General features: G+C 44.2%; 1 protein-coding gene across 1 annotated transcript in view; it reads right to left on the bottom strand.

Moving 5' to 3' along the window:
- The window catches only part of TRAF3IP2 (TRAF3 interacting protein 2), a 37,519-nt gene that overhangs the window by 14,259 nt on the left and 357 nt on the right, over window positions 1-22,903 (bottom strand). The window contains exons 2-5 of the mRNA XM_066610820.1: window positions 7,580-7,649; window positions 6,654-7,388; window positions 2,862-3,030; window positions 290-480 (exon numbers count right to left, since the gene is read on the bottom strand). Coding sequence (XP_066466917.1) covers window positions 290-480; window positions 2,862-3,030; window positions 6,654-7,388; window positions 7,580-7,595 — 1,111 coding nt within the window. The 5' untranslated portion in view covers window positions 7,596-7,649. The remainder of the gene's footprint in view (window positions 1-289; window positions 481-2,861; window positions 3,031-6,653; window positions 7,389-7,579; window positions 7,650-22,903) is intronic.

The raw sequence follows: 22,903 nt of genomic DNA on the forward strand, positions 1-22,903 counted from the left end.
GAAGTCTCTCCTTTGGTGACCACCTGAGAAAGTATGCTATACAATGTTTTCCAAGGAAAAGAAAGGATTGGGAACAAACCCCATCACAATGATAGTCTCAGATAGCCCCAGTCTTATAAGCAGTTGTGCTACGGCAGCACTAGAGGTACTGCAACCAGGGTTAGGGAGGTTGATAAATGTGTTGATCCTGCTAGGAGCCTGGAGCAGGCAGTCTTCATGTTGCTTCCAACCCTACAGTTCCATGCACAGTAACAGCACTTGTGAAAAATAAGCACTGGCAACAACTTACGAAGTTCTTCTGGCAAATTACTTGTCCTCAGTGTTCCCCTGGCTGCAAAATTACTTGGATGCCTTGGTATAGCGGCATGGCACGGAGGGTGATCCCCCGGAGCCATGGAGTCAGAAGGGCACCGATACAAATCTTCATAGGCACCATATGCTTGGGATGATGCCTGTCCTTGATGGTTCTGTAACTGGTCACTAAGAAGGAAATGAAGGGTCATATGTAAAGCTGGCTGCACCCTGTGCCCCTGCTCTGCTACAGCAAGCAGTCTCCCTGTACCCAGTGCAAAACTGGCACGTTTGCTTTGGGACAAAGCTTTGCACTGGGCCCCCCATAGTGCCTGCACTTATCCCCGATGGCACATTGGGCGCTATCAAGTGGTCCCTACAAAGGACGTCGGCATCTGGTCAGTGCCTGTCCTGGTGAACCCATTCCTGTTCCCCTCACATCACCTTCAATATAGGAAGAGAGCTGTGCACAGAGAAAAAGCAATAGCATGCAGCAAGATAAGGAGGAGGCTGGGGTTTGCTCCTCTCTTCTGCATGCTCCTTTTTGTGTAAGGAGTAGACCACCAGCCCCATTTTATAAGTGAACAGAGCACATTCATGTACCCATTCACATGGCTGTCCTGTCTAGTCTGGCTTTCTGAGAGCAGGAGGAAGAGAAAGCAGTGGGGCAGGCAGCTCCCCAGAAGAAACTGGGGGTTCAGATTAGGAAGCAGTGAAGAATTTCTGGATTCTAGAAGCAACGCCCAGGAACTACAAGAAGAAGTGATAACGGTGGGCAGTGACCAGGGGAGGGGTGTGGAACAAGGGAAAGGACTCCTTGGGTCCCAGATGCACACTGTCTACAAGGGAGATATGGTGACTTGTGCAGGAATGTACCAGGCCTGGTTCTCATTCAAGACCACTCCCACACAGCTGGATGTCTGACTCATACCCAATCCAGAGTTCAAGCAGAGCTATGAAAGTATTTCAGGAAAATAGCAATGAAATTTTGATCTCATTCAAACCAGGGTATTAGCTGGTACTATCCTGAGGGCAGAAGCTTGCTCTATGCTACAACTGAAATAGTCAAGCCAATCCCTTCAACCAAACTAGGCAGAACTTTGAACCACCTGCCACAGTGACTGAAGTGATTTTACACAGGCAGGTACATGGAAAGCAAATGCAATCACTTTACTGTAATCTCTCAGTCATCTAAAAAAGGTAGGTAATGTTAGAGGTTGACAGGAAGAAAAACTCCATGGTACCAATCTCACACATTAATTCAACCAAATGATAGAACTGGCCATATGATGAGGTAAACTGGAACATTCGCATAGGGAGACAGGTATGAGAGACAGTGAAATCTGCCAAGTTGATCAACCTCTTTTCCTGGCCCAGTCCAACTGCCTTGCCCCTATGGCAACCAGAGCCTCTTGTACACATCAGCCAGGACTTTCACACAAATTCTAAAGCCAGCTAAATTGTGTGGCAGTAGCTGCTTGCTGCTGGGTTGGAGGCCTCGCTGTGGAGGCCTTTTTCCCATGATGGATTGCAGGGAGGTAGCTGCAGGGAAGCATTCCAACCACAATGAGCAGCCTCTGAACCATGAGTGTGCTCGGTTTTAATTGCAACGGGGGGCATTGCTCTCTTTCTTCCCATTTTAGCTCTCATCTCCCCCTTCTTCTCTTCTCAGACCCATTCCCCCAACATTGTCTTCTCCCCACAGATTGCTCCAGCGTTGCACTCTCCCCACCTGAACTTATTCCAGTTTTGCTTCCCCCCCCCCCCCGCATATCTGCACCTGTGTGTTTCAAATTTGGACTGGAGAATAGATTCACAGCACAAGCCTATGCATGTCTACTAAGAAGTGAGTCTCACTGAATTCACTTGGACTTCCTCCCAGGAAATTGTATATAGAATTGCAATCTGAGTTAATGTACAGGACTTCTATTTCCAGAAGGGGAGAAGGACTCAGGGCCAAATTCTATCCAGCTTTCTAGCCCTGGTGTAACCGTGCCAATGGGGTTTGTGCTGCATCCTATGGTAGGTGGGTAATTATGGAGGCCTCCACAAGGTAAGGTAACATTTGTTCTCTTGCCTAGGGGCTGCATTGCAGCTGCACCAGGGCTGGAAAGTTGGATAGGATTGAGCCCTTAATTATTTGTGGCTTTCTCTCTCTGTCTAAGCAGCCCTGTTTGTGTATTAAAACCATTTTATACCTTTTAGTCTGCAAATACAGTGCAACTTTTATAGTTTACAAACTGTTGGGGTCCCTACACAGTGCTCTTCTCCTGTCCTTTTACCAACCAGCTACTCGATGTTCTGTAGAACCCAAGGGCTTGATGTTTGATCCTTTATTTAGAACAACTGAAAGTATCATTATCCTTTGAACTATGGATATTTCTTCTTGTGGATCAACAGTCATCCAGTATTTTACTGTGTTTTTGCACCATGGATCGGGGGGGGGGGCTGCCACCTCATTCTTCACTTCAGACCAGCATAATGTCTTGAGCTGTCCCCACCAAGTGACTATGTCATTGCAGTGGCTTGTGGTGTGTGGAATCCTGGCTCCAACTTCAGGGCAAACTTACCGGACTGCAGGGGAGAGCTCTCTCTGGGGGAGCCTTTCTTCATTGCACTTGGGCGAATATAGACTGGAGTAATTTGGAATTATTTGCCGAGCAGGATGCACAACTCGTACACAAGGGCCAGGAACAGGATGCTGTAGCTGCTGTGGTTGTGCAATGTGTTGGTGGGGATCTAAGAATCAAAGAGCAAACAAAAACCTGAAGCCAGTGTCCGGTTAAGCCAGCTTGACAAATGTCTTTAATGCATCCAAGAATGGCTATGATCCAATGCAGCACTCAGCAAACTGAAGATAATTGAAATCAACAGGATTAAGCATTCTAAACTGTGTATTGGATAAAACTTTGGATCTTCTGCAAATCTATGTCATTTTAGTGATAAACTCACCATACTAAGTTCATATACTCACAGCTGAACCCTACCCTATCCTGGGCTGGTCCAGATTGTGCACTGGTGCTAGCACAGCCTCCACTACATGCTATGAACAGACCAGGGCCCAGGGTTTTCTGGTAAGCAGAAAACTTTTTACTAACCTATTCTGCTGCTTCCTCCTTGTCCCCAGTGGGCCTACTTTGATCTGCACCAGCTCTTTGACTGGCATAAATCTGAGTGGGTCCAAGTGGGCATGTTATGCCTGGGCTGGGGGTCTAGGATATTGGCCCAACCACTGCAGTCTATATTCTCCCTCAGCCCTTCCTCAACACACCTCCAGCTTGTCCTGATCTCTGCCCAATCCTCCTGGAATGCCCCCTCTGCTGGTTCACCTGCTCCGGCAGGGGCTTCATTGCCATGCAACCATGGCCACCAGCCAATTGCACTAGTGGCCCTTGCTCATGTGCTGTCACAGCAGCTGCCATGCCAGCAGCCCAGGCCTTGTGGTGACAGACTGCAAGTTCTGTTATTGCAAGACTTGGGTAGGATTGGGCTGGGCAAACAATTCATTTCTATGTCAATTTGTTAATCCACCATTTACATAACCTCACCCTGGAGGATATGGTGATGCTGGAATTCAGAGCATCCTGGAAATGAAGAAAACTGGGACTCAAATCCCAAATGTTGTGAAATCAAGCTAGTAACACTAAAGGCTTTAAAAATATATATATTGCATGTCAATCCATGAGAAACAACTTTGTTTTTTTAAATTTAAACCATGGGTACTATCCGGGAAAAGGTTTCTATTGATTTCCACAGCAGAGATTTCAGTGCATACATCATAGTTGTACAGATAGTGTGTGCATCGTAATTGTACAGTACATGATACTGAAATCAACGGGACTTAACAAAATGTTTAACTTTGGCAGGGTTGTGCCTTCTCATGGTGTTATGAAAGTTCTGCAAACTTCACAAACACTGTATTTCCTTGGGAGTAAGCCCCATTGATTATAATGGGACTTACTTCTGAGTAGACATGCATAGGATTGGGCCCTGAGTACCATTACTGTCCAAGAATCTTATCCTATCCATAGGATTGCAGTCTTAAAGGGTGTGCTTGATTCTCCTTTTGAACGTGAAGCTCAGAACATTTAACTTTGATAGGCATTTAACCAGTGAAAGACCTGGGAATGCAACACTCCCAGTCCGATCATGGTTTAGCCAAATAAGCCTTGGTTTTTCACTTGCTTCCGCAATTGCTTCTTTTCAATTGCTTCTCTGTGATTTTTCGCCCAAGAATCCCCTTGCAAGATAGCTTTCATTTCCAAAGGAGCACTATTAATGTCTTTGAAATGTAACGGCAGGTCTACTGTGAATATTAGAGAGCAGGCACCTATAGCAAGATTGCTGCCTAGGAGTGTTGTAGGCATGAGATTGTGTCTGTCAAGGAGGTAGACATTAGAAGATGGGAACTGCAAAATCCTACTGTGAGCCATGATTGACCAGTAATCATGGGAACCAGTAAAAACTATCAGGAAGCAATTTTATGCTCTGCTGTCATGGTGGAAAGTTAGCAAGCAAATAATACCTCCAATTCTGGGGGGAAAAACCCTTCAGCTTCATTTGGAGGGGGGAAGCCTTTTCAAACATGGCTCAAATTACATAATGGTTCCTGTTTTAAAGAAAGCTTTGTTCAATTAGGGTTGTTAAACCAGCACATATTAAAGGAGATGGGAAGAAATGAAAAGGGGGGATTATATGAGGTCCAATTTAACAAATAACATTTGTTTTTGTATCCTAGATATTGGTAGTTAAAACCGAAGATGAAAAAACAATCAAGTCTCTGCTGCATTCTAGTGTGATGTTAACTCAGACCTTGAGGACTCCTGTAGGAGCCCCCCTGTGTCTGATTCCACACATATTGGACTATCCTGAGCCTAGCAATTCATGTGGATAGCATGGTTTCCATTATCCTCATAAGTACTGTTCGTACCTTTCAAATACACTTGCCTGAATATATCACTGTGCAGTTTCCCCACTGCAGTTGTGTACAGTTGCATCTTCTGTTATATGGAGGTTGTTAAGCTTCAACTAGTGAATCTGTGGCTTTTTGAAACAGGGACATGTATTGAATGCATAGGATGGGATTGCTTCTAGGCAGAAGCGATGTGGCTCCAGGAAGCTAGCGGTGCCAGGAGGTCAGAAAAGAAGTGAGGGGGTGAAAAAAGCTTCAGAATGTGGCATCCTCAGAGGCATTCTACTTGAGACCAGTTCTGAGAAAGCCTCTGTCTAGATGGCTGAAGAGGTTATGAAATTCCCAGGCAAGAAAAATAATAGAGAGCAAGAGACAGATGAATTAGATGTGACTTTAAATTTGACAATATGTTAAATATGTTAATATGTTGTAGATGACGGGGGAGGGGTTTGCAAATAGCGGCCACAGGAGCCATCCAGATTGGTGCAATGGCATGGGAAAAGGGGCAACTCACTCTCTCTTTCTGATTCCAGTCCAGATTGGGCCTTCCTACAGCTGCTAATTTTTTTTTAAAGGCTCCAAAATACAGAAGGCCAAACTATTGATAAGAAGCTTCCCTTGCTATGGGCATGGGTGGTACTTCTCCACACAGTTTCTTAATGTCTGGGAGATGACGTGATTTCACTATTCAGAAAGGAATTATGTCTCTGCTGGATACATAAACGCAAATACAAACTCCAGTGAACAGAGCCTGCCATGCTTATGCAATGGCCACTTCATCAATATGCTCTTTTATAAACGTTCCTGAGAAATACTGGCTTTAAGTCCCAGATTCCATTGATAAAATGAAGACGTTAAACCCAGTAATAAAAGACAGATACAACTTTCACCCTCATAAAAGAAAAATACATTATGATAATCAAATTAGTACAATTCAGCATTCAACAGAGAGCCTCTAGTACAGCTTTAGGTGTGGTTGTAAGAAAGGAAGCAGATTAAGGGCTCAATCCTATCCAATGTTCCACCACTGGTGCAACTGCAATGCAGCTCTGAGGTAAGGGAACAAATGTTCTCATACCTTGAGGGAGGCCTCTGTGACTGCCTCCCCACCACAGGACGTGTTGCATGTCCCATTGGTACAGCTACACCGGCACTGGAAAATTGGTTAGGATTGGGCCCTAGATTAGCAGAGTTTCTTTGCTTTGTTTTGTGTGTAAACTTTGAGTTTGGGTGCTGATTTATCAAACTGAATGTTCAACTTTAATGAAGTCACTGCTATAGCTAAGATCTTGGAACATAAAAGACTTGGAACAAATACTGGAAATCAACAACATACAAACCGTTTGATGAAAAACAGTAGGAAATAAGAGTATCAGTTTGCCCCCCAAAATGGCCTTAACTAAATTGGTAAAAAAAAAAAAAAAACTGAAAATCTGACAAATTGACTTACATGGATTCTGGTAGCATATATCAGCTGGAATGTATCTAGGAAGCCACTGAGCTTGTCGAGAAGCACAAGGGTGGGGCATTCGTGGGAATACAGGATATAGTCTAGGATCCATCTGTGGAAACTCTTTGGACATCAGAGGCATTGGAATGTCTTGCAGGTTAAACATAGATGTAAGGGGCAGTGGAGGTTCTAGGTGCCTGATGCCCATAACATCCAGAGGCTGAGAGTTATATCCTGCGTCTTCTGTTCGTAGTTCAAGTGGTGTCCTGTTATCCTGGTGTGGAGTAGATTTTGCATTGTCTTGACTTTCACCAAGTGAATTTTGGAAAACATCAGATGAACCTCTCTGCAAACTGCTTGAACTATGTCCAGTGTCAGGAGAATCAGCTGACGGTCTTGATATTACAAGGTTGTTCATTCTATCTAGATGAACTTCTGATGTGGCTGCTGATTCAATAGATGAGCCAGAAGGTATTGCCCTTCTAAAATCATACTGCTGCTTATACTCTTCCAGCACCGCGTTACGATAATCTACATGCTTAAGTTGCTTATGAAAACATGACTGCTCAGCCAATGAATCCAAAGACATCTGAGATGGAGAAGATTCTGCGGGTCCCAAGTTTCCTCTGTTGTCACCAGGAGGTTCCAAAGCTTCTTCCAATGAGTGTTCTGGGAATGGAGACCAGTCACCCGTTTCATCAACTTCAACAGGTATGCTTCGACCCACTGGGTTGCCTAAAAATGGAAAAGAAATACAAGGTATTATCTCACAATTTCCCTTATATAAACATTTTATATCCAACTAGTTACATGATTCAAGATTAGACAGCTAAAGAATTATCAGCTGTATAATGGGTTTTGTCAGCATTGTTTAAATTCTGTTTAAGGAAAGAATGATTGCATGAAGCTGGTAGAAAAGGACTAACCTGTTAGGGAGGTCATTTCAATATTCAGAAGAAATTCTGTGAAAATATATATATTCACTCCAAATGGCAACTGGAGGGAAAAACAAAGTCAAAAAGATTACCACTGAGTATCCTAGCAGAAGTTCAAGAAATAAATGAGACAGTGTTTTATCATAAACAGACCTTCAAAAAGATATAATATATAAAAAAGAGTATTATCTCAGCAATATTGGCTTTGTTTTTTTTAAGGTCACATTTTAATTACACTATTCTTTCAAGTGGTGGTGGAGTTGAAGTTGGTGACTATTTATCTCTTAAATTAAGATTTTTAAAATACAGGCATTTGCAACTTATCAACCATTCGCTTAATGACAGACTGCATATATGATGGTGGGCAAAGCACAATGAAGATGCTCTTAATGAGGCAATCGCATCTCCCATAGCCTGCAGCAGAGTGTCTGTTTACATAACAGAAAGTTTCTTAATGCAAGAGGCAATCTCCAGTAGCCTGTGCAGCCAGCTAGTGTCTGTTTACACAACAAAGGCAATAGATTGAACCGAATGTTCACTTAATGACCTAATCACATAACAATGGGGATTGGTGAACATATCCCCATCGTTAAGTGGCGCACACCTGTAGTTTTACCATGGATGTGTACAGGCCTTGCTCCAGCTCTGAAGAGGCCCTTGGCAAGGGTACTTCTGCTGGGCCTTCTTCCCTTATCATGATGGTAGACCATGGATTTCTTAATGGGCCACCAGAAGCAACAAAGTTCTAGCCACCAGTTGTTACCAGCCACGTGTTTTCTCCAACAAAGTCCACATAACATTATGCCCCTAAATGATAAAATTATGTTAGAGTCCAAAATGCTAGATGATACTTGTAGGAAAAAAGGAGGCAGGCAGCAGCCACTGAGTAGAATACCACTGTTTCTGCTTCTGGCCCACTGATTGTGAAAGTACCCACATCTGCCATCACAGTATAGGCTAAGCCCAACCCTTCCCAAAGGACTATAGTAGCGGCCAGCAGTGGACTGCTCTAGCAGCATGGGCCTTTTGGCAGCTGCCCAAGGGTGCCTTGTGCAGGAGCCAATCCTGTGTGGAATGTTTTATTTAGTTAAGCTCTTTAGACCCTGCCTTTTCCTCCATTTTTGGAGGAAGCATCAGCAAACACATCAGAAAATCTGTGCTTTTGGTGTTTCCGCTGTAGAGAAATGCTAATTTGAGAAAGTATTGGCTAATGTGCATTCCTCCATCAGCTATTGTCTGCAGGTCTGAAGAAGCAACATGACACAGAAAATCTGGGATAAAGTACAAAAAAAATTCAATTGAGAAACATCTAACCAAATCTGAGCAGCTTTATGGCCTAATGATTTTAACAGGAGTGTGTTAAGCAGGTGCTTAATTTTACTGTAGAGATCTATGGAATATAATTATGCTCCTAAATAATAAAATTATGTTAGAGTTCAAAATGTGACGTGTTATAAGTACTGTACTTTAGGTTAGCAGAGGTGTTATGCAAAAGCTGGCAACAGAACTGGTCCACTTTATTCACACTGATAAAAATGTTGCTATACTGCCAAATACTTTATTTTGAGATCCTAGATAAAAATTACACACCAATGCAGTAATGAAACCCCCACTACCTTTTCTTTTTTAAGGAAAAAAACAAACATGATTTGGATATAGAGGAATTACAGCACAATCCTATGCATGGGTACTCAGAAGTAAATCCCATTGTATTCAATGGTGCTTCCTCTCAGGTAAGTGAGTATGGGATTACAGCCTTATGGCCCAATCCTATGGTTGCATTATGCAGGTGGGTTGTGTGTTCCATTGGCATAACACAATTTGCAGCTGTCGCAAATGCGACACCACTGGAGTATGTGGCCTGGCTGCCACAATCAGTGAGTGGCTAGGTCCATCTGAAGACAGACTGAGGACACCCACTGGTGCATGTAAGGCCATGCAGGGGTCAGTGGCAAGGAGGGGGTGAAATGGGACAGGGGAGGGCAGAACGGTGAGGAGGTGGGGGTTGGGTGGAGGACAGATTGAGCCCAGGAAGGGGGTGGTTTGGTGGCAGCAGTGAACACTGAATCCTACCCTCTAACTGGGCCTGATTCACCTTCACAGTATAGTGTGGTCTTGCGCTAGTGATATTGCTTGTGCAGGTCCAAGCTGACCCATGACAGCAGCTGGTGGTTACCCTGGAACAGGGAAACAAATGTTTGTTGAGGAATTTTGTAGTGCAGTGCCAGTTCCTAGCAGAGTGCAGCAGATTGCTAGCTCCAAGGACACCAAAGAAGTCCCAGAAGAACACAGACAAGGCAGATGTCCACCACCAGGCTGTATTTACAGACTATGAATAGATAAGCAGTCTCTTCAGCAGCAAATCAGCAAACGTATTTACAGCAATAAATCTCCAACTCTCTGACACAGACTCCCACTCTCTCCAACTCCATACAACAACCCACAAAGGTAGGTTGTACCTGCCTTCCTTATATACTACAGTGCACCAATCACATTTAGGATGACCTCATCCCATTGCTTCATCCTCTTGTGACTGATTGTATCCGCTCCCATGGTGCGCCAGTTACATTTTTACATTCATTTGCATTGCAGGTGCATAGTCATTGTGATTCAGCAGTTTTATATGCATTTCATTGGTTACATGGGAGTCACTTGGGATACAGAGAGTTAAATACAGGTATACACATACATTTACATGGGCTTACATCCACAGGCCCAGACATCAAGGCCTTGTCCTATTCAGACAGCTAATTTCCTTCAGGGGTATTTGACCAAATAATCCTGACAATGTTCTCTTACACTGAGAAAGCCTCAACATACTGAAATTCCCCCACTGGATACAGCAGATGCTGTGTTGGCACTGCTGCATCACCACACAGTGAGTTATGGTGAATTGGGTTGTTAGAGTGGCAAAGAACCAGCAGAAGGGTGGGGAGAAGAAGAGAAGAGATGCTTAACTCTTTTTCTCTCATTACATATGTGCTCCAAATTCCTCCCTAGTGGAGAAAGAAAGCAAAGCAATTTGGATCAGAAAAGTGACAGGTAGAGAAACGGGAAACTAGAGAAATAGTGAACCCCACTATTCATCTATGAGACCTACTGAAGTGGTGGTTTCAGGCAGAAGATTGGCTGGGGGTGCACACTCTCATCCACCACTCACCTCCATTTCTTATATCCTTCCTCCAACCCCCTGGATTGGAAAACAAGAAGGAGACAGACAGTGGCGTAGCTAAGGGGGTGCAGGGGGTAGCAGTTACACCGGGCATCAAGCTTTAGGGGGGCAACAAGCTGAGCTTGACACTAGTGACAAAAATTGTGAAAATCTTGGTATATACGATTAATACCATTATGTTATATATCATTGGAAAGGTAATTTAATGTAGAATGCAATGAAATCAACCCCACTGGAATATCTGTATTCTATCAAAAGTTATGGCTAATTAACCAGAAAATGAAAACACAATTGCCTTATAGAACAAAAAGTAGATTTTCTTAACTCAAAATGGACGTATGAGACAATTGTTCAAGAGGTGCTCCTCTTATATTTAGCAAGAGAAGAATAACCATCCCTCTTCACCCCAAGACAGTGTCTCGAACCTATCAAGGGCACACTTTTTATTTATTTATTTAATTAATTTGATTTTGTCGGGGGGGGGGGGCGCTACAAATCTTCTTTGACCCCAGAGAGTAGATAGATGCCTTTTCACCTTTGAAAAAGCCCAGGCGTGACATCACTTCCGGGGCAACATTTTGAGCTTTACACCGGGCTACACGATCATTAGCTACACCACTGGAGACAGAGAAGAAGAGGAAGTGTGGAGCTTCACACTCAACCCTACCACTCTCCTCCACACTTCCTCTTCTGCTTTGTTCTCCTCTTGCTTTTCCAATCTGGGGAGTGGGAGGAGCAGAAGCTGGCACATTGCGAGGTAAGGGAGGCAGCATTTCGCACGCACCACCTCATGCATCAGGAGGGCTTGGGTTGCCCCTGCCCCAGACGCCACACACTGTGCTCCTGATCCAGATTGGGCCCCGTCATTGTTTTTAAGAAAGAAAGAAAGAAAGCAAGCAAGCAAGCAAGCAAGCAAGCCAGGCTTAGGAACAGCATGATGATGCTGTTAACATGAGATATAGTTTGACCCTGAGATATTTCTGTCTTGGCCAATTATATTCCTCCCAGGAAAGTTTCCATGCCAAATGTTTTTTTTAATGTTTTTATGTTGAATAGAAAGGTCAGGCTTTGCTGAAATACTGAATGGTAGAATGCTGAAAAAGGAAAACAGCTAAACTGCGAGCCACTGTATAATAAACATTTCAGGACGAATCAATGAAACCATAGAAAAGAAGGTGGATCAGTCACCACTACTCAACAGTGTCTTGGAGCATCGTGGCACCCAGAGCTGGGAGAGACAGTAATGTGAAAACATCACACACCCTGCATCATGCATCACCCCTGCACCTGACACCCTTCTCTGCTTCCAGAATGGCTCTATGCTGGAGCCAAATGGAGGCAAGTGTGGGCAGGAGGCCAAACTTCATGGCGCTCACCACTTTCAGTGATGAGCACTGCACCCTGCCCCCACAGAGAGCCCAGGAAACACCCGAAGTGCCATGGAGGGGCGACACGTCACCCCAGTCACTCCCCTGTGTGCCACTGCTGCTTTGGATACCCCCTGCCCAGGGCCCAGGCCTCCAACTTCATCCTCCACTGCCCCCACCCCCCAAAAAGAAGTTAAAGCATTGATTGCAGATGTGAAACATCATTAGCATATGTCAGTGGGACATAGGCCCTGAGAGAAAACGTCTTCAGATACTGACACTTAAATAACTATAGAAAGAACTGTTGTATCAGTTCAATGGTTGGACTCCTGCTTTGCTTCAGAGTCAGCTTCTGGCAACCCTAGTGAAGAAATCATGGAGCTTGGAAAAACCTCTGCCCAAGAAGCCCAACATCATTCCCATTTATGTGGAATATGAATTTGTTTAGTTTGGATGCCTTGGAACTATGTGTTCCAATTTTTTGTTGTTTAAAAATGGGTTCTGGCTAAGGGGTTAATAAGGTTTTCCAGTTGCAAGGGTCTCATTGCTGAAATATTGTTCTTGAATGTCTCCAACAATTCCATTTTTTTTTTTTTTTACAATAATTTTATTTATAACATAGAAGTTCTGGCCTGTTCCATTCTGGCTTTTACACCCTCCCAAACAGAAGGCCTATGATATTTTCAGGCTGCAATCCTATACCCATTTACCTAGGAGTAAGTCCCATTATACTCAGTAAGGCTTACTTTTGACTAATATGCTTCGGTTTGCACTGTTAGTGAATCTGCTGCAAAAACAGCTCCCCTTCTTTGCACCTCACGCTTTATATATGTTTGTCATCTTGCTTGTGCCTCTGAGCTATGGTACTTCAAAACAGAATGTTCATAAATGATGTTTGTTCCAGTATAAAGATGAGCGTATTAAAGCCAGAGGCAGGTCCAGGTACATTCTAGTCCTATGCTTCTATATCAGTTATTTTTATTTAATCAGTCGCTTAAAATCATACTTAGTAAATCTCTCTCTCACACCCACACACACCACAAGGTCTTCCATGAATGCCGTCTTCTGATGTTCTCCAATCTGTGTGGAAGAATAGGGTAGGCCACTGAGATAATACTATACTATCCCTGGGCCTGTGGATGATGGGAGGGGGTCCTAAACTCCGTGTCAGGCCTTTCTCTCAAGTCTGCACCGGCAAAAGAGCACAGACTTGAGAAGCCCCATTGCGAGGCTTGGGACTTTCTCCAGGGGAAGGGGATGAAAGTCCCTCTGGCTGTTTCCCAGCACCTGCTAGATACAGCGGTAACCACTTTTGCGCCTCTGCTCCAGTAGGCACTTGGAAGCTGAGGATTGGGGTATTAATCACTTAGATTAAGGTTCAAGGTGTGTGGCTAAAATATCCTGTTCCACTACCCATATAAATAAGAGTTGTTAATTTAGGATCACCATCTGAATTAACGTTTCATTTGACCTTGTACATCTCAGACGGAATAGGTAAAACTATATTTCTGACAAGTGAATTTTTTGTTTCTCCATTCTGACCTGTGTAGCTCTCTGGTCCAAAAATCCATGCATTTAATTTGAGGAAGCACATGTTCGTCATGGTTACTTTCTTGCCAAGTTTGGAAGCATAATATTGTGTTCCAGTACAGCTGATTTGATGACTCCCTTCAAGCCTTGCTCATTCTGTAGTTGCATAACAGGAAAAGTTCAATATAAAATTGAAACAAATCCAATTTAATGTCTTCAGTTTCTGCAGAGGAAAAACCACTGAGAACTGTGGGAACATACCAAGAGTCCTGTCGATTTTAACTATAATAATGCTCATCTCTTCAGAAGTAATATTCAAAATATTTTCATTTCTGAAGCAAAGGTGTGATAAATTCACCTCTAAAACATTTTTAGAGAAGATGTTGACTGGATCAGAAGCCTAGCACACACCTAAAATATAAGGCTGAACATTACTTTTTTACACAGAGTTTACAACTTAGACAAAGAACACAATACAGATTGCTAGTAGCAGACAGTGACACCAGATGAACAGTGTGACTTGACTACAATTTTTTTTTAAATGGTGCATGCATGGGATTTTGGCATTATGGAGAGCATTATGCTAGGTTTGTTTCAGGCACATCAGTTAATCATGGTTTAATCAAGCCCCAGTGCCTGGAAGATAATCTTCAGCAGATGAAACACATTCCTTTGGCCCCAATAGTTTTAACTCCCTAATCCCAAAGAAAGTTTGTTAGAGACAGAACACCATGGTGAAATAAAATCATATTTTAGCATCATATAACATGATACGTCACAGTAGTCAGCCACCTCAGTCCTGTAAGAAGTATTCACGTAGGGAAGCAGGTCAACGCATCAATCCTCTTCTGGACCAGATTCCACATGTGCAAAAGATGCTATATCCATCATTTCCTAATATCCATGCCTAAGACATGGTCAATGTCGTAATATCAGAAAACAGCATGGTATAGTGGTTACAAAGTCAGTCTAGGTGCAGGGAAACCCAGTTTCAAATCCACACTCAGCCATGAAGCTCAGTGTGTGACCTTGTGCCAGTCATTGTCTCATCCTAACCTACCTTACACGGTTGTTGGAATGATAACACGGACTGGGTGTGCACTGCTCTGAGAAAGGTCAGGATAAAAATGTAAGGAAATAACTTTCTGACAGTGCCAATTGTCTGTTGGGGGAACAGTGGGAGGGAATCTATAGCCCCCATTCCCTGCTCTCCCATGAATAGGTTGTTTCACTGTACACACCATCTAGTTGGAGAGTTCGCATCCACAGATCCTTGCAGGCAGCGGTGGACAAGGGAAATGCACATGCTACTAAGCACAAAGATCAGCGGTCCAATCCTATCAGGCCCACTGCATTGCCGGAACACACATTCCAGTGATGTAGCGCACTTTACAGCTGTTGCAAACAGTGACACACCAAAGAGTGCAGTCTGGCTGCCACTTCAAGTGGTGAATGGCCATGTACATGTAACAGAGGATACTGCAGTGCCAATAAGAAGGTTATCAAGTGAACCTAGTTATATGGAGCTCCTCAACATCAGGCATGTCTGTCCATGTCTTGACATTTCTTTTGCAATGCTTAATTGGTACAAAAACATGCCAGACCTCAGCTGTGCCTGGAAATGACACCCTCCCATCTGGAAGCACTTCTTGTCCCTAGTTCCTAATGTATTGGAGCTCAGCTCTTTAACTGTGGTGAGAGAAATGCATTCTTCATGTCTCAAGGGCACTTGCATCTATTCCAACTTTGTCTTGCAATGGATTTGAGGTTGTAATTGTGAATGTGAATGCTAGCTAGGCAACTATCTTTCACAGGTTGCAGACTGCTAGCTCAGGAAGCCAATGATGTCTGTGCATGAAGTATTCATGACTCCAGGGTGCTGTCTCAATGGGTAACTGCCCTAGAAGAATGGGGGGCACCATCAGCGTCTGCAGAGATTGCAGGTATCCTAAGATAACCCTGAGAGAAAGGGATGAGGTGAGAGTTTAAGGTGATTCATTTCTCATAAGAACATAAAAAGAGCCCCGCTGGATCAGGCCAAAGGCCCATCTAGTCCAGCTTCCTGTATCTCACAGTGGCCCAACAAATGCTTCAGGAAGCGCACAAGATAGCAAGACACAAGCTGTGTCCAGTGCCTTCCCCTGCATCTGGCATTCTGAAGTAGCCTACTTCTAAAATTAGGAGCTTGCACATACCTATTATGACTTGTAATCCATAATGGACTTTTCTTCCAGAAATTTGTTTAATCCCCCTTAAAGGCATCTAGGCGAGATGCCATCACCACCCATCCCTCCACCCATTTATGGTCAGTGTAAAAAGAGGTGATGGTTTTACCACAGCTTAGCAGACTTGGATCTGCCAATCCTATGCATGTCTACTCAGAAATACGATCCCTTATGGGCGCAATCCTAACCCCTTATGTCAGTGCTTTTCAGTGCAGCTCTGAGGTAAGGGAACAAACATTCTCTTACTTTGAGGAGGCCCCCATGAGTGACACCCAACTGCAGGATGCAGCACACGTCCCATTGACTCCGCAATGCCAGTGCTGGAAAGCACTGAAATAAGGGCTTAGGCTTGTGCCCTATGAGGCTTATTCCCAGGTAAATGTGGGTAAGACTGCAGTCAGATACTGGGATGGAAGTCAAGAGAGAGCTGTATTCTAGCAGCATCTTTCAGGGTACAGGGAAGCCTCTCTGGGGAACTGTGTAACCTGTTGGTGCCTGTAGAAGCATTTTGCTGTCTACCTCCATCTAATACTCAAGCTGTATACTTGGAAATAAAGCAAATCTTTAACAGACACCATCAGACTCCAGCGACCTCACCTCCAAAGGAAGCCAAAATTTGATCAGTGCTGCCCCTGGAACTTCTCACTGCTGGAAGGAAACGGGAAGCATGGTGAATGGTGCCACGACATTGAAAACAGATGCTATGGCTGAACCCCAGTGAGACCTGGCACAAGTTAAACCCTGTTCTTTGGCTAGAAATGGGTTCATAGGAGATGTGGAAATATTTTGATATTGACAGCAGTGGGGGCTTTTGTGAGGAAAAGGAAGATTGTCCGTTTGGCTGAGATCAAGATCTCACACAAAAGCAAGCTGAAGACTGGAAAGAGGTCCTGGATATAGACAACTATGGGACAGGGAGACTAGAAGCAGGAAGGCTGAAGGCAAGGTGGGTGGAGGCTTGAGGACAAGGATAAAGGACACAAAGAATGGACCCAATAAAGTGCTAATTAGAGAGGAGCTCCAAAACAATCTCATGTAGCCTAGGGCTTCCACGGAATTTAAGTTGTGGATGGGAGGGGGAGATAAAATTAGTGCATGAAAAAATGGTCAAGAACCAAGGTGGCAGAAGAAAGTGGACAGATGGACCAGCCCATCCATGAAGTGAGATACCACTGGCAGCACCTGGGGTTGCGGCGAAGAGATGCCCACCACCACCTCTCCTCAGTTTGCTACAGATGGAGCCATCTTCTTTACCCGCTCCTTCCTCTATGCAGGCTCTTTAAACATAGCAAGAAATGTGAAGCATGCTGGGATAGCTTCATTTAAAGAGCCTTCACAGAGGAAAGAGTGAAATTGCTGTTTTCTGATCCTCAGAGTGCAGCGATCTGGCTTTTTCACCTTGCTCTTTTCTCCAGGAAGAAGAAGAAGGCAGGAGTCCTATTGTAATCTGAGGACTGGAACATAGCGGTTCAGGTTCCTTTCTCTGTAACTCTTGAATCCAAATAGGAAATGTAGGAACTATCCCAGTGTGCTCTGCATTTTCTGTTGTCTAAGGAGCCCAGTGGAGGACAGGGCACAATCGCTTCTCCCTCCATGTGGGCTGTTAAAATGAAGCAGGAAATGTGGAGTGCAGTGGGAATGAACCCAGCATGCTCTGCATTTCCTGCTTTGATTCAAGAGCCCATGTTAGGCCAGTGCAGATTTGGGAGGACAGTGGCTCTGGCAGGGTGGAGGGCAGTTTCGGGCTGCGCTGGGCTTAAGAAGTCAAGAAATGTAAAGAAACAATGCATGGTAAAGGCATGGAGTAAAGAAAGTCAAGCAGAGAGCAGAACCAGGGATGTGCACTGATGATAGGAAGTGAGTGAGCAGAAAAGGATGGCTGGGGACTGTGGATCAGAGTGCCAGGAAGACATTGCTCAGTCTAGACCTGACAGCAGAACTCTGCCAGTCATGCCTTCTAGTGTCAGTGCAGCATGGAGTCCTTTCCAGAAGTACTGCAGAAGGCCTAGTAGGTATGTGGAAGTTGATGGAGGAGGCAAAAGGTGTGATTCCACTCTGCTCTCCACGTGTTCTGTCTACGCATGAGAAACAAGTCTGGAAAGGGCAATTGTAACGGACAACTCAAAAAAGCAACAAGGGCCAAAAAGGTGTGCGTATGTGTGCGTTCTGGAAGGGAGGGTGAACTTAAAGTACTGCTCTGAATTAACTCGTCACCAAATTCTTCAGCTACAGGCTTCCAATAGTGAATAATATCTTAAAACTACCAAAGCGTCTATGCTCGTAAATACTCAAGCAGGTGTAATGGAAATGTGCAAGTTCCTTCCTTGGAAATAGGGTGTGGTGTCAACAGTGGCCCCTTGCTCTGGCAGGCAAGCATGGGGTCAACACCAGGGCCTTAGATTGTAGTGAGTGTGCTGCACAGCTGCAGCCTCTTGAAGGCAATAGGGCCCTCAGGGATAGAAGAAGTTATTAAGGAATTGAAGAATGAAGTTGCAGACCTCTTGACTAAGGTATGCAACTTGTCCCTCAAAACGGCCATGGTGCCAGAAGATTGGAGGATAGAAAATGTCACGCCTATTTTTAAAAAGGGAAAGAGGGGGGACCCGGGAAACTATAGGCCGGTCAGCCTAACATCCATACCGGGTGAGATGGTGGAATGCCTCATCAAAGATAGGATCTCAAAACACATAGACGAACAGGCTTGCTGAGGGAGAGTCAGCATGGCTTCTGTAAGGTTAAGTCTTGCCTCACGAACCTTATAGAATTCTTTGAAAAGATCCACAGGCATGTGGATGCGGGAGAACCCGTGGACATTATATATCTGGACTTTCAGAAGGCGTTTGACACGGTCCCTCACCAAAGGCTTCTGAAAAAACTCCACAGTCAGGGAATTAGAGGACAGGTCCTCTCATGGATTGAGAACTGGTTGGAGGCCAGGAAGCAGAGAGTGGGTGTCAATGGGCAATTTTCACAATGGAGAGAGGTGAAAAGCGGTGTGCCCCAAGGATCTGTCCTGGGACCGGTGCTTTTCAACCTCTTCATAAATGACCTGGAGACAGGGTTGAGCAGTGAAGTGGCTAAGTTTGCAGACGACACCAAACTTTTCCGAGCGGTGAAGACCAGAAGTGATTGTGAGGAGCTCCAGAAGGATCTCTCCAGACTGGCAGAATGGGCAGCAAAATGGCAGATGCGCTTCAATGTCAGTAAGTGTAAAGTCATGCACATTGGGGCAAAAAATCAAAACTTTAGATATAGGCTGATGGGTTCTGAGCTGTCTGTGACAGATCAGGAGAGAGATCTTGGGGTGGTGGTGGACAGGTCGATGAAAGTGTCGACCCAATGTGCGGCGGCAGTGAAGAAGGCCAATTCTATGCTTGGGATCATTAGGAAGGGTATTGAGAACAAAACGGCTAGTATTATAATGCCGTTGTACAAATCTATGGTAAGGCCACACCTGGAGTATTGTGTCCAGTTCTGGTCGCCGCATCTCAAAAAAACATAGTGGAAATGGAAAAGGTGCAAAAGAGAGCGACTAAGTTGATTACGGGGCTGGGGCACCTTCCTTATGAGGAAAGGCTACGGTGTTTGGGCCTCTTCAGCCTAGAAAAGAGACTCCTGAGGGGGGACATGATTGAGACATACAAAATTATGCAGAGGATGGACAGAGTGGATAGGGAGATGCTCTTTACACTCTCACATAATACCAGAACCAGGGGACATCCACTAAAATTGAGTGTTGGGCGGGTTAGGACAGACAAAAGAAAATATTTCTTTACTCAGCGTGTGGTCGGTCTGTGGAACTTCTTGCCACAGGATGTGGTGACGGCATCTGGCCTGGACGTCTTTAAAAGGGGATTGGGCAAGTTTCTGGAGGAAAAATCCATTATGGGGTACAAGCCATGATGTGTATGCGCAACCTCCTGATTTTAGAAATGGGCTATGTCAGAATGCCAGATGCAAGGGAGGGCACCAGGATGAGGGCTCTTGTTATCTGGTGTGCTCCCTGGGGCATTTGGTGGGCCGCTGTGAGATACAGGAAGCTGGACTAGATGGGCCTATGGCCTGATCCAGTGGGGCTGTTCTTATGTTCTTAAGAAGCACCTGATGAAGGGAGAGTTTGGTGGATAGTAGGAGGAAGGAACAGGAACTAATGGATTACTGGAACTGCTGATGGACTAACTGATTAAAGGAAGAATGAATGGACTTTGGAGACTGCTGGAACAGAGACTGCTGGAGACACTGGAGATTGTTATATGGCTGTCATGCCCAAGAGCTGCTGAGGACCAAGGTGTTGCTGGAGAAGCTGCTGGCAGGAGACAGGAGGACCTCTGCAGGTTGAACAGGCGAGCTACCCTGGTGGTGGGTCCAGCAATGCAGAACTAGGGTCATTGTTGGGGAAAGAAGGGGAGCTAACTAGCTTAAAGTGGGCATAAGTTTCCTAAGTGAAACTTGGCCTGGGAATTTGGCAAAACAGCAGGTAAACATGAATGGCTTAAATTTGATATGCAAAGACAAGTATCTCTTCCAGAATAAAACATTCTTACTCTGTGAAACAGGAAATCCTATTTCCTTTGAATGTTTTACATGTCTCCCGGAGGTATCTGGCTGGCCACTATGAGATACAGAAAGCTGAACTAGAGGAGCCCTTGGCCTGATCCAGCGGGGCTTTTCTTATCTCTCTGTATTCTTCTACTCTCTCTCTTATTTTTCCCTGCTCCAACTTTAATTCTTTAGCTTTTGAAAATTTCAACAAAAAGAATCCTGCATACAAAATTCATTGTTCACACTGTGGACATTTGCCTCCCAAAATACTGATTTCTGAAGTGTTGTGGATCCATGCAAAATGTGGATCCACCCCAAAGCGGATCCTAATATATACATATGAACCAACTTCTTGGTTACGGAATCTGCACAGTTTGATGAATGAAAACAAGCATTGCACTCCGACCAGCCCCTGTGTTTTCCTTCCCTTTCCTTGTCTTAAGTGCAAAGTTATGCAACACAGATTCATTCTGTAAGTAACCTTGAAGTCACTTACAGCAGGCTGTTTGGCAGAAGACTCTCAGCCTCTTCTGGGAAGGCTCTTTCCAGTCTGACTCAGAACAGGCCTAGCCTTGGAGGCAGCCTTCCGTGGTTGAAGGAATAGCAAGCCCCACAGCAAAGGGAGGTGTTTCCTCTCAGTTAAACTGACGATAACAGCAGTGTCCATAGCTAAACTGCTGTGTTGATAGATAAAGAGCAGCACCCATTCAGGCTGGGGAGAGGGAGGAGAAGATCTAAAGCAGAACAGATGCTGAGAAGACACGCACACCATTTGTCTAATTTATTCCGGAGGTGTCTCCACATTGACAGTTCAAATTCCAATCTGAATAGGTTCAGCACGCAAGCAAGTTCAGATGTAGCCTTTGTGCTCAAGCCCATCTTTACAGTTCTCAGTAGGATTCCTCAGAGCCCGTTTTGAAATCCATGCCGTTTCTGGTTTCAGGGTATGTGTCAGTGTATGAGTCCCCTGAGGAACATGTCTGTTCAAACTCACCTGCTTTTGATTAAACCTTTTCCAAAAGTAGAGAGAAAGAAAGCACAGTGGAGAATGGCGGACTCAATAAACCCTCTGTGATGACCTTCAGATTGATGCTATTTAAGACTAAGAGACAAGCCTTGAGCCAGAGCACTGGCATGGGAAGATGATAGGACTGGTGTGTGTATGTATTACACTTGCCTCCAGAGGTTTTCCTCACAAACGTTTGACTTAAAAGAGCAGAGGAAAAGTCTCGGGGGCCACTGCAATAGTCCACCTAACCTGGCCTTCTGTTTTCTACAAACTTCATTCACAGACATATATGAGGCATGACGCAGCAGCACTAAAGGCCATCCTTGACTGTCAATTTCAGCTTTTACCAGTCTATGGTATTGAGATGTTCCTCCACTGGAAAAAAACTGGAAGGTTGATACTATACTATACTATACTATACTATACTATACTATACTATACTATACTATACTATACTAGTATGTATTATACTAAAATAGGGATTATTATTTACCTAGCTATATTAAACCTGTAGCAGGACCAAAAGATCTCTTGTGAGCTATTGGGGAAAAAATAAGCTTTTGACCATTTAAACACACATTGCAAACTAGAAGACATCAGGACTTAATAGTTTTTCTTTCTCTATGTCATAGTTTAGCAGCAGAATCCTAATCATACATACTAGGAAGCACGTTCAATGGGCTTCAGTGGCATTACTTTTCAGTGAACATGCTTAGTATTGCAGCCTTAACTTTCATTTTGCCTGATGAGGAGTTCTGTGTAACTCAAAAGTTGTGCATACTTATTACTTTTACATTTATAAACCACCCTTTCTTCAAAGAGCTCAGGACAACATACATGGGATATTCCTCTCTCTCCCCTTTATTCTTATACCAACCTTATGAGATTTGGTTGTGAGTGACTGGCCCAAGGTAACAGTGAGGGTTCAATCCTGTACAACTTTCCAGCACTGATGCAGCCACAAGGCAGCAAAGGGAACAAATCTTCCCTTACCTTGAGAAGGCCTCTGTGACTGCCCCCCCCCCACAGGACGGAGTGCATGCCTCTTTGGAATTGCTGCATCAAGGTTGAAATGTTGGATAGGATTGAAAGAACTCCATGGTTGACCAGGAATTTAAACCTGGATCTTTCCAGTGTTAGCGCAACACACATACATATCACTACTGATTATCTTATATATTTTGTTTTTCTAATAATCAGATAGCATTGCAGTTGCTCTGTTAATAGAACAAATGTCACTGTCCTTGTAAAAGGATATGATTCCAAGATCTGCACTAAGCGGTAGCAATTTTAGATCTGTGTGACTACATCATAATCTGTATGTACAGGAACATACTGTAAAATTCATGTGTGTATGTGTGATCATAACACACAAAGGCTTTAGCACTCTTCTCATGTAGGCAAGCATTTTGCATTTGGCCTATAAAAAAAGCATAGAGTGACAAGGAACATAGGTCTAAGTCTTCTCAC

Source organism: Tiliqua scincoides, chromosome 1 (assembly GCF_035046505.1).
Source record: "Tiliqua scincoides isolate rTilSci1 chromosome 1, rTilSci1.hap2, whole genome shotgun sequence".
Classification (NCBI taxonomy): Eukaryota; Metazoa; Chordata; class Lepidosauria; order Squamata; family Scincidae; genus Tiliqua; species Tiliqua scincoides.